Source organism: Bombina bombina, chromosome 10, assembly GCF_027579735.1.
Source record: "Bombina bombina isolate aBomBom1 chromosome 10, aBomBom1.pri, whole genome shotgun sequence".
NCBI lineage: Eukaryota > Metazoa > Chordata > Amphibia > Anura > Bombinatoridae > Bombina > Bombina bombina.
In genome coordinates, this window is record NC_069508.1 from 111,010,801 (window position 1) to 111,023,683 (window position 12,883).

Consider the following 12,883-nt stretch of genomic DNA (forward strand, 5'->3'; position numbering starts at 1 on the left):
TGGGTGTTGGAAATTATATCCCAGGGATATCTTCTGGACTTCAAAGCTTCCCCCCCAAAAGGGAGATTTCACCTTTCACAATTATCTGCAAACCAGATAAAGAGAGAGGCATTCTTACACTGTGTACGAGACCTCCTAGTTATGGGAGTGATCCATCCAGTTCCAAAGGAGGAACAGGGACAGGGTTTTTACTCAAATCTGTTTGTGGTTCCCAAAAAAGAGGGAACCTTCAGACCAATTTTGGATCTAAAGATCTTAAACAAATTCCTCAGAGTTCCTTCATTCAAGATGGAAACTATTCATACCATCCTACCTATGATCCAGGAGGGTCAATATATGACTACAGTGGATTTAAAGGATGCTTATCTTCACATTCCGATAACAAAGATCATCATCTGTTTCTCAGGTTTGCCTTTCTAGACAGGCATTACCAGTTTGTAGCTCTTCCCCTTGGATTAGCTACAGCCCCAAGAATCTTTACGAAGGTTCTAGGGTCGCTTCTGGCGGTCCTAAGGCCGCGGGGCATAGCAGTGGCCCCTTATTTAGACGACATCCTGATACAGGCATCAAACATCCAAATTGCCAAGTCTCATATGGACGTAGTACTGGCATTTCTGAGATCGCATGGGTGGAAAGTGAGCAAGGAAAATAGTTCTCTATCCCCACTCACAAGAGTTTCCTTCCTAGGGACTCTTATAGATTCTGTAGAAATGAAAATTTACCTGACGGAGTCCAGGTTATCAAAGCTTCTAAATTCCTGCCGTGTTCTTCATTCCATTCCGCGCCCTTCGGTGGCTCAGTGCATGGAAGTAATTGGCTTAATGGTAGCGGCAATGGACATAGTTCCGTTTGCACGCCTACATCTCAGACCGCTGCAACTATGCATGCTCAGTCAGTGGAATGTGGATTACACAGATTTGTTCCCTCTACTAAATCTGGATCAAAAGACCAGGGATTCTCTTCTCTGGTGGCTATGTCCAAAGGTATGACCTTTCGCAAGCCAGATTGGACAATTGTAACAACAGATGCCAGCCTTCTAGGTTGGGGTGCAGTCTGGAACTCCCTGAAGGCTCAGGGATCGTGGACTCAGGAGGAGACACTCCTTCCAATAAATATTCTGGAAGAGCGATATTCAATGCTCTTCAGGCTTGGCCTCAGTTAGCAACTCTGAGGTACATCAGATTTCAGTCGGACAACATCACGACTGTGGCTTACATCAACCATCAAGGGGGAACAAGAAGTTCCCTAGCGATGTTAGAAGTCTCAAAGATAATTCGCTGGGCAGAGACTCACTCTTGCCACCTATCAGCTATCCATATCCCAGGTGTAGAGAACTGGGAGGTGGATTTTTTTTAAGTCGTCAGACTTTTCATCCGGGAGAGTGGGAACCCCATCCGGAGGTGTTTGCACAATTGATTCATCGTTGGGGCTAACCAGAACTGGATCTCATGGCGTCTCGCTAGAACGCCAAGCTTCCTTGTTACGGATCCAGGTCCAGGGATCCCAAGGCGACGCTAATAGATGCTCTAGCAGCGCCCTGGTCTTTCAACCTGGCTTATGTGTTTCCACCGTTTCCTCTGCTCCCTCGACTGATTGCCAAGGTCAAGCAGGAGAGAGCATCGGTGATTTTGATAGCGCCTGCGTGGCCACGCAGGACCTGGTATGCAGATCTGGTGGACATGTCATCCTTTCCAACATGGACTCTGCCTCTGAGACAGGACCTTCTACTTTAGGGTCCTTTCAACCATCCAAATCTAATTTCTCTGAGACTGACTGCCTGGAGATTGAACGCTTGATTTTATCAAAGCGTGGCTTCTCCGAGTCAGTCATTGATACCTTAATACGTGCACGAAAGCCTGTCACCAGGAAAATTTACCATAAAATATGGCGTACATATCTTTATTGGTGTGAATCCAAGGGTTAGGATTCCCAGGATATTATCTTTTCTCCAAGATGGTTTGGGAAAAAGGATCGTCAGCTAGTTCCTTAAAAGGACAGATTTCTGCTCTGTCTATTCTTTTGCACAAGCGTCTGGCAGATGTTCCAGATGTTCAGGCATTTTGTCAGGCTTTGGTTAAAATCAAACCTGTGTTTAAACCTGTTGCTCCCCCATGGAGCTTAAAATTGGTTCTTAAGGTTCTTCAAGGAGTTCCGTTTGAACCTCTTCATTCTATAGATATCAAACTTTTATCTTGGAAAGTTCTGTTTTTGGTAGCTATTTCCTCGGCTCGTAGAGTCTCTGAGTTATCTGCTTTACAATGTGATTCTCCTTATCTGATCTTCCATACGGATAAGGTAGTCCTGCGTACCAAACCTGGGTTTTTACCTAAGGTGGTATCTAACAAGAATATCAATCAAGAGATTGTTGTTCCATCCTTGTGTCCTATTCCTTCTTCAAAGAAGGAACGTCTATTACACAATCTGGACGTGGTTCGTGCTTTAAAGTTTTACTTACAAGCTACTAAAGATTTTTGTCAAACATCTGCTTTGTTTGTTGTCTACTCTGGACAGAGGAGAGGTCAAAAGGCTTCGGCAACCTCTCTTTTTGGCTAAGAAGCATAATCCGCTTAGCCTATGAGACTGCTGGCCAGCAGCCTCCTGAAAGGATTACAGCTCATTCTACTAGAACTGTGGCTTCCACTTGGGCCTTTAAAAATGAGGCTTCTGTTGAACAGATTTGCAAGGCGGCGACTTGGTCTTCGCTTCATACTTTTTCAAAATTCTACAGATTTGATACTTTTTGCTTCTTCGGAGGCTATTTTTGGGAGAAAGGTTTTACAGGCAGTGGTACCTTCCATTTAAGTACCTGCCTTGTCCCTCCCTTCATCCGTGTACTTTAGCTTTGGTATTGGTATCCCACAAGTAATGGATGATCCGTGGACTCGATACACCTTACAAGAGAAAACACAATTTATGCTTACCTGATAAATGTATTTCTCTTGTGGTGTATCCAGTCCATGGCCCGCCCTGTCATTTTAAGGCAGGTAATTTTTTCATTTAAACTACAGTCACCACTGGACCCTATGGTTTCTCCTTTCTCTGCGTGTTTTCGGTCGAATGACTGGATATGGCAGTTAGGGGAGGAGCTATATAACAGCTCTGCTGTGGGTGTCCTCTTGCAACTTCCTGTTGGGAATGAGAGTATCCCACAAGTAATGGATGATCCGTGGACTGGATACACCACAAGAGAAATAAATTTATCAGGTAAGCATAAATTGTGTTTTTTACCTCTGTGATTACCTTGTATTTAAGTAACTGCAAACTGCCCACTTATTTCTGTTCTTTTGACAGACTTGCATTTTAGCCAATCAGTGCTGACTCCTAGGTAACTCCATGAGCGTGAGAATATCTGACACACATGAACTTATGCTCTCTAGTGGTAAAAAAATTGTCAAAATTATTCAGATAAGAGGCGGCCTTTATTGTCTAAGAAATTAGCATATGAGCCTACCTAGGTTTAGCTTTCAACTAAGAATACCAAGAGAACAAAGAAAAATTAGTGATAAAAGTAAATAAGAACGTTGTTTAAAATTGCATGCTTTATCTGAATCATTAAAGTTTTATTTTGGACTTGACTGTCTCTTTAACCCCTTGAGTGCTAACGACGTCCCTGAGCCGTCGCAAAGTTTCTCGCTCAGGTGCTAACGACGGCTCAGAGCGGTCGCTAGCTCTCTCCCACCTTGAGGGAGATCTGGGGGCTCCCACCCGCTCCTTTCACTGGCCATTGTGCCTGTAGAGTGACGGGCATCGCCGGGGCTTTCCGTTTTGCGTGGTGACGTCACGCGTAATGACGTCACTGCTCAACTTTATTTTAAAAAAAAGACAATGGACAATATAGGGAAAGGGGGCATGCTGCTTAGAAGCCTGTATCTCAGACATCTAAGCAGCTACAGACCCCCAAGACCCACCATTGGAAAAGTAATCGCCTAACCTTTCCAACAGTATAAGTCTTGGGGATCTGAAAAGAAAAGAAAAAAGTTAAAAAAAAAATTAAAAATGTAAAATTAAAAACCCTCAAATGTGCTTAGCACCCAGGTGGGAAAGTGCTTAGCACTCAAAGGGTTAAATGTTCATAATTCAGAAAGAGCATATTATTTCTCCAACATTGGTGTGTCCGGTCCACGGCGTCATCCTTGTGGGATATTCTCTTCCCTAACAGGAAATGGCAAAGAGTCCCAGCAAAGCTGGCCATATAGTCCCTCCTAGGCTCCGCCCACCCCAGTCATTCTCTTTGCCGTTGCACAGGCAACATCTCCACGGAGATGGTTAAGAGTTTTTTGGTGTTTAAATGTAGTTTTTATTCTTCTATCAAGTGTTTGTTATTTTAAAATAGTGCTGGTATGTACTATTTACTCTGAAACAGAAAAGGTTGAAGATTTCTGTTTGTGAGAGGAAGATGATTTTAGCAGACAGTAACTAAAATCGATTGCTGTTTCCACATAGGACTGTTGAGATGAAGTAACTTCAGTTGGGGGAAGCAGTTAGCAGACTTTTCTGCTTAAGGTATGACTAGCCATATTTCTAACAAGACGATGTAATGCTGGAAGGCTGTCATTTCCCCTTATGGGGACCGGTAAGCCATTTTCTTAGTCAAACAAACAGAATAAAGGGCTTAATATGGGCTAAAAAACTGGTAGACATTTTTATGGGCTAAATCGATTGCTTTATTTGGGCATTTTATTCATATTTATGCTGACAATTTGCATTTATAAACTTGGGGAACGTTTATTAAACGGCAGGCACTATGTTAGACACCTTTTCCAGTCAGGGGGCCTTCCTAGTTGTAGACTGAGCCTCATTTTCGCGCCATTACTGCGCAGTTGTTTTTTGAGAACAGGGCATGCAGATGCATGTGTGAGGATCTGAAATTTGCTGGAAAAGCTTCTAGAAGGCATCAATTGGTATCGTATTCCCCTCTGGGCTTGGTTGGGTCTCAGCAAAGGCTATAGCTGGGACTGTATAGGGGTTAAATTTGTAAACGGCTCCGGTTCCGTTATTTTAAGGGTTAAAGCTCTGAAATTTGGTGTGCAATACTATTAATGCTTTAAGACACTGTGGTGAAATTTTTTAACAATTCCTTCATACTTTTTCACATATTCAGTAATAAAGTGTTTTCTGTTTAAAATTTAAAGAGACAGTAACGGTTTTGTTTTAAAACGTTTTTTGTGCTTTGTTGACAAGTTTAAGCCTGTTTAACATGTCTGTACCTTCAGATAAGCTATGTTCTATATGTATGAAAGCCAATGTGTCTCCCCATTTAAATTTATGTGATAATTGTGCCATAGCGTCCAAACAAAGTAAGGACAGTACTGCCACAGATAATGAAATTGCCCAAGATGATTCCTCAGATGAGGGGAGTAAACATGATACTACATCATTTCCTACTGTGTCTACACCAGTTTTGCCCACGCAGGAGGCCCCTAGTACATCTAGTGCGTCAATGCTTATTACCATGCAACAATTGACGGCTGTAATGGATAACTCCATAGCAAATATTTTATCCAAAATGCCTACTTATCAGAGAAAGCGCGATTGCTCTGTTTTAAACACTGAAGAGCAGGAGGGCGCTGATGATAATTGTTCTGTCATACCCTCACACCAATCTGAAGGGGCCATGAGGGAGGTTTTGTCAGATGGAGAAATTTCAGATTCAGGAAAAATTTCTCAACAAGCTGAACCTGATGTTGTGACATTTAAATTTAAATTAGAACATCTCCGCGCACTGCTTAAGGAGGTGTTATCTACTCTGGATGATTGTGACAACTTGGTCATTCCAGAGAAATTATGCAAGATGGACAAGTTCCTAGAGGTTCCGGTGCACCCCGACGCTTTTCCTATACCCAAGCGGGTGGCGGACATAGTAAATAAGGAGTGGGAAAAGCCCGGCCTACCTTTTGTTCCCCCTCCTATATTTAAGAAATTATTACCTATGGTCGACCCCAGAAAGGACTTATGGCAGACAGTCCCTAAGGTCGAGGGGGCAGTTTCTACTCTAAACAAACGCACTACTATTCCTATAAAAGATAGTTGTGCTTTCAAAGATCCTATGGAAAAAAAATTGGAAGGTTTGCTTAAAAAGATTTTTGTACAGCAAGGTTACCTTCTACAACCCATTTCGTGCATTGTTCCTGTCACTACAGCAGCGTGGTTCTGGTTCGAGGAACTAGAAAAGTCGCTCAGTAGAGAGACTCCATATGAGGAGGTTATGGACAGAGTTCACGCACTTAAATTGGCTAACTCTTTTATTTTAGATGCCGCTTTGCAATTAGCTAGATTAGCGGCGAAAAATTCAGGGTTTGCTATCGTGGCGCGCAGAGCGCTTTGGCTAAAGTCTTGGTCAGCGGATGTGTCATCCAAGACAAAATTGCTTAACATCCCTTTCAAAGATAAAACTCTATTTGGACCAGAATTGAAAGAGATTATTTCAGACATCACTGGGGGAAAGGGCCACGACCTTCCACAAGATAGGCCTTTCAAGGCCAAAAATAAATCTAATTTTCGTTCCTTTCGCAATTTCAGGAACGGACCGGACTCTAATTCTGCATCCTCTAAGCAAGAGGGTAATGCCTCACAACCCAAACCAGCCTGGAAACCGATGCAAGGCTGGAACAAGGGTAAGCAGGTCAAGAAGCCTGCCGCTGCTAACAAAACAGCATGAAGGAATAGCCCCCGATCCGGGACCGGATCTAGTGGGGGGCAGACTCTCTCTCTTTGCTCAGGCTTGGGCAAGAGATGTACAGGATCCCTGGGCGCTAGAAATAGTTTCTCAAGGTTATCTCCTGGAATTCAAGGAACTACCCCCAAGGGGAAGGTTCCACATGTCTCACTTATCCTCAAACCAAATAAAGAGACAGGCATTCTTACATTGTGTAGAAGACATCTTAAAGATGGGAGTGATACACCCAGTTCCAATAAAGGAACAAGGAATGGGATTTTATTCCAATCTGTTTGTAGTTCCCAAAAAAGAGGGAACTTTCAGACCAATTTTGGATTTGAAGATCCTAAACAAATTTCTCAGGGTACCATCGTTCAAGATGGAAACCATTCGAACGATTCTACCCACTATCCAGGAAAGTCAATTTATGACTACCGTGGATCTAAAGGATGCGTACCTACATATTCCTATCCACAAAGAACATCATCAGTTCCTAAGGTTCGCTTTTCTGGACAAACATTACCAGTTTGTGGCCCTCCCATTCGGGTTAGCCACTGCTCCAAGGATTTTCACAAAGGTGCTAGGGTCCCTTCTAGCGGTTCTAAGACCGAGGGGCATTGCAGTAGTACCTTACTTGGACGACATTCTAATACAAGCGTCGTCCCTGTCAAAAGCAAAGGCTCATACAGATATCGTTCTGGCCTTTCTCAGATCACACGGATGGAAGGTGAACATAGAAAAAAGTTCTCTGTCTCCGTCGACAAGAGTTCCCTTCTTGGGAACAATAATAGATTCCTTAGAAATGAGAATTTTTCTGACAGAGGTCAGAAAATCAAAACTTCTAAGCTCTTGTCAAGTTCTTCATTCTGTTCCTCGTCCTTCCATAGCGCAGTGCATGGAAGTAGTAGGGTTGATGGTTGCAGCAATGGACATAGTTCCTTTTGCACGAATTCATCTAAGACCATTACAACTGTGCATGCTCAAAAAGTGGAATGGGGACTATACAGACTTGTCTCCAATGATTCAAGTAGATCAGAAGACCAGAGATTCACTCCGTTGGTGGCTGACCCTGGACCATCTGTCCCAGGGAATGAGCTTCCGCAGACCAGAGTGGGTCATTGTCACGACCGACGCCAGTCTAGTGGGCTGGGGCGTGGTCTGGGAATCCCTGAAAGCTCAGGGTCTATGGTCTCGGGAAGAGTCTCTTCTTCCGATAAACATTCTGGAACTGAGAGCGATATTCAATGCTCTCAGGGCTTGGCCTCAACTAGCAAAGGCCAGATTCATAAGGTTCCAATCAGACAACATGACGACCGTTGCGTATATCAATCATCAGGGTGGAACAAGGACTTCCCTGGCGATGAAAGAAGTGACCAAAATAATTCAATGGGCGGAGGATCACTCCTACCACCTGTCTGCGATCTACATCCCAGGTGTGGAAAACTGGGAGGCGGATTTTCTGAGTCGTCAGACATTCCATCCGGGGGAGTGGGAACTCCACCCGGAGATCTTTGCCCAAATAACCCAATTATGGGGCATTCCAGACATGGATCTAATGGCGTCTCGTCAGAACTTCAAGGTTCCTTGCTATGGGTCCAGATCCAGGGATCCCAAGGCGACTCTAGTAGATGCACTAGTAGCACCTTGGACCTTCAACCTAGCTTATGTATTTCCACCGTTTCCTCTCATTCCCAGGCTGGTAGCCAGGATCAATCAGGAGAGGGCCTCTGTGATCTTGATAGCTTTTGCGTGGCCACGCAGGACTTGGTATGCAGACCTGGTGAATATGTCATCGGTTCCACCATGGAAGCTACCTTTGAGACAGGACCTTCTTGTTCAGGGTCCATTCGAACATCCAAATCTGGTCTCCCTCCAGCTGACGGCTTGGAGATTGAACGCTTGATTCTATCGAAGCGTGGGTTTTCAGATTCTGTGATAGATACTCTGGTTCAGGCCAGAAAACCGGTAACTAGAAAGATTTACCATAAAATATGGAAAAGATATATCTGTTGGTGTGAATCCAAAGGATTCCCATGGAATAAGATAAAAATTCCTAAGATTCTCTCCTTTCTACAAGAAGGTTTGGAGAAAGGATTATCTGCAAGTTCTCTAAAGGGACAGATCTCTGCTTTATCTGTCTTACTACACAAAAGACTGGCAGCTATGCCAGATGTTCAAGCATTTGTTCAGGCTCTGGTTAGGATCAAGCCTGTTTACAGACATTTGACTCCTCCCTGGAGTCTAAATCTAGTTCTTTCAGTTCTTCAAGGGGTTCCGTTTGAACCTTTTACATTCCATAGATATTAAGTTACTATCTTGGAAAGTTTTGTTTTTGGTTGCAATTTCTTCTGCTAGAAGAGTTTCAGAGTTATCTGCTCTGCAGTGTTCTCCGCCCTATCTGGTGTTCCATGCAGATAAGGTGGTTTTGCGTACGAAGCCTGGTTTTCTTCCTAAGGTTGTTTCTAACAAAAATATTAACCAGGAGATAGTTGTACCTTTATGTCCGAATCCAGTTTCAAAGAAGGAACGTTTGTTACACAATTTGGACGTAGTCCGTGCTCTAAAATTCTATTTAGAGGCTACAAAAGATTTCAGACAAACATCTTCCTTGTTTGTTGTTTATTCTGGTAAAAGGAGAGGTCAAAAAGTGACTTCTACCTCTCTTTCCTTTTGGCTTAAAAGCATCATCCGATTGGCTTATGAGACTGCCGGACGGCAGCCTCCTGAAAGAATCACAGCTCACTCCACTAGGGCTGTGGCTTCCACATGGGCCTTCAAGAACGAGGCTTCTGTTGACCAGATATGTAAGGCAGCGACTTGGTCTTCACTGCACACTTTTGCCAAATTTTACAAATTTGATACTTTTGCTTCTTCGGAGGCTATTTTTGGGAGAAAGGTTTTGCAAGCTGTGGTGCCTTCCATTTAGGTAACCTGATTTGCTCCCTCCCTTCATCCGTGTCCTAAAGCTTTGGTATTGGTTCCCACAAGTAAGGATGACGCCGTGGACCGGACACACCAATGTTGGAGAAAACAGAATTTATGCTTACCTGATAAATTACTTTCTCCAACGGTGTGTCCGGTCCACGGCCCGCCCTGGTTTTTTAATCAGGTCTGATGAATAATTTTCTCTAACTACAGTCACCACGGTACCATATGATTTCTCCTATATATATTTCCTCCTGTCCGTCGGTCGAATGACTGGGGTGGGCGGAGCCTAGGAGGGACTATATGGCCAGCTTTGCTGGGACTCTTTGCCATTTCCTGTTGGGGAAGAGAATATCCCACAAGTAAGGATGACGCTGTGGACTGGACACACCGTTGGAGAAAGTAATTTATCAGGTAAGCATAAATTCTGTTTTTTCCAGTTTACCTCCATTAGGCATTTTGCTTAATTATCTTTGTGCGATACCTTGGTAGTCTTAGAAACAGCAATGCACTACTGGGAGCTACTGATTCGTGGCTGCATTGGCTCACCCGGTGTTTTCATATAGTTCCTAGTACTGCATTGCTGCTACTTCAACAAAGGTTGACAGTAGACTGAAGCATTTTTGGTAATAGGAGTAAGATGGAAAAATATTTAAAATTGTATGCTTTATATAGGAAAGGGATATTTTGGTATCATGTCCCTTTTAAGCATTGAAAAAGATGGGAATAAAAATGTTATTACAAAATCTGTATTGTAGGGATATACAAGGTTTGCCAAAAATAACTGTGATAAATAGCAATGTTAAAGGGACTTACCGTTGACATTTCTATATTCCGCACGCAGCCATTGCTCATTTCACATATAGACAATACATATTTTTTCCATTTCTACCTTTGTTTTATTTTTAAGCAACTTATGTTATTGCTTCATCTCTTCTATAGGTACTGGAGTTGGTATGAAACAGGGACCCATTGAAAATGCAAGCTCAACAAACCGCTCCTATTGCAGTTTACCGTGTCTGCACAAAACTCTAAATCCTCTCTAATAAATCTCAAAGTATTTACCATCATTCTCTAACTGTCCTAAGACTTTTTGGGTGAGGGCAACACAGGATAAGGACTGAAACAAAGGGGAGAGACTGTGAGTTTCTCAAGCCATCTCCGTCACTTCTGTGTACTTCTGGTGCTGCTTCATACTATGTGGTTGGAGGGTCTGCATCTTTTGTGCACTACAGTTGCTTTCAACAGGAGAAAAAAAAATACCGGGAGACAAGGCTTCGTTTTTGTGATATTAGAAGCTAACAATATTGCATAATAAAAATAAAGCAGTTTCTGAAGACCGGCCGTTTGTGTGATGGGTGTGTACACATTTCTTTATGTTTCTGTTTGAACAGGCAAAGACCATGAACAGCTGTGCGGAATTCCAGAAATGTGTCTCTTAAATCTTATTTTTAATTAATTTTACAGATCACGTTTAAAGGTATTTCTACACTAATTAGTGCAGTTTCCTTTGTGAGTTGTTTCTAAATGTATTTGTGCAAACTCGGTTTGGAGGCTTTGAAAACAGAACAGATTTTCCAAAATTTAGTTCAACAGATCACCTGTTGAAAGACAGTTCTACATCAATTATTGCAGCTTTGCTTTGGTATTTGCTCTAATTGTATTTAAGCAAATTGGGTTTTGAAAATAGAGGAGCTATCCCAATTATGTCTGTAAACAAAGGGACAGTAAACACATTGAGGTTTTAATTAAAAAAATATATTTAGTTCTGTGTTGAAAAACAAATTTGTTATATATTTTAATTATTTATTTTGCCCCTTTCCATATAATTTCATGCTGAAAATAGAACTGAAACTTGATATCTAGACTGCTCAAAGCTAAACCCTGTTCTTAATTGGCTTTAACAACTGCTAATAAATCTATTCATTTTATACCAACTTAATGACAGTGGCTATCCTTGTCTGCCGACTAAAGCCCAGATTGGCTTCTCCAAATAAGGCAAATGAATAGGTAGAGTGTGGCTATTGTAAAGCAACTAAACAAGATTAGACTTGACTGATTTGTTATTCTATAGAAAACACAACAGAAATGTCTCCATTAATTACAAGGTTTTTACTGTCCCTTTTTAGCAGTTGATTTTTTCATGCGTATGCGTTGATAATTTGCATATTAATGGCTCTGTAAATTATGCAAGTTTAAATATGATTCAATTAGAAAGCCGTTCCTTCTGTCATCCATCTGTAGCAAGGAGGAACCATACAATTGCTCAACTCTGTAGTGATCAAGCAACAGAAAGGACTTCAGAATTGCAGTTTGTCGTGTATACAAGTTATTGAATATGATGATGCTTGTGACATCAATAAAGGAACATGTCTGCAAGACTTTTAGGTCTAAGAATGTCAGATTTATTTTCTTAAAACAGTAACTTGTAACATTTTGTCAATTCACTTTATAAAAATTCATACTTGCCTGTGGTTGTGTTGTTTTATTTATCCAGTTAATGTCAGCTCTTAAGGGGATAGTAAACTCACAAAAATGTTTACACTCTTAAAACATCTATATATGTTAAATATATTTGAAATTGGTACTTGTTTAAATTTAAATTAAATTTTTCTATTTTCTTGTAATTTTGAATGTAAAATTATTACTGTACCAAACCCCCTTTGAAACCGGTAAATGGGGCCTATAACGATTTTCTACCTAGGTAGAAACATGGCGGCCCGCATGCGCATTATAACAACTCACAGCCTAACGCATGCGCAGATTCATGATCCAAGTACTGGATGGTCACTTGGATTGTGACGTTGCCGGATGGAGTGTTGCACCGCTGCACTGAAGTTTCATAGAGAGGAAATAGCGGACGTTATAGATGGAGAGGTGGAGGTAAGTATGCAAAGTGCCCCTAGTCCAAGGAGCATTTTGAATTGTTTATTATATGGTATGGACCATGAATAGTAAAAGAAAATATGGCCGCTGTGTGTTTCTATACATTGTGCGTTTGCGTATCCCTTACATTACAATTGCGCATGCAATGTGCACATAAATAAGAGCATTTAAATATTAAAATTAATGTCCGCAGCTGCTTCACCATTGGATGGGGCTCCGTATTTGGTTTTGCATAAACTCTGCCTCTTTTTATGGGCGGTCTTTACTGCTTCTTTCATGAGAATTTCAAAGTTTATACAAAGGTATGTAGAGGCTTCTTTTTCACACAAAAATAGTTTTATTTGCTCACATTCAATATATTAATTATAATAGGTATTTTATTTATATACAATTTGTAACAATTTCTAACCCTTTAAG

The 12,883-nt window shown here is 41.7% G+C and overlaps 1 protein-coding gene across 1 annotated transcript in view; it reads left to right on the forward strand.

The window, feature by feature from the left end:
• The window catches only part of COP1 (COP1 E3 ubiquitin ligase), a gene marked incomplete in the record, with an annotated part of 548,256 nt that extends 536,202 nt beyond the window's left edge, over positions 1–12,054 (forward strand). Inside the window, 1 exon segment of the mRNA XM_053693305.1 lies at positions 10,523–12,054. Within this exon segment, the coding sequence (XP_053549280.1) occupies positions 10,523–10,540 (18 nt within the window).
• Positions 12,055–12,883: the final 829 nt, after the last annotated feature.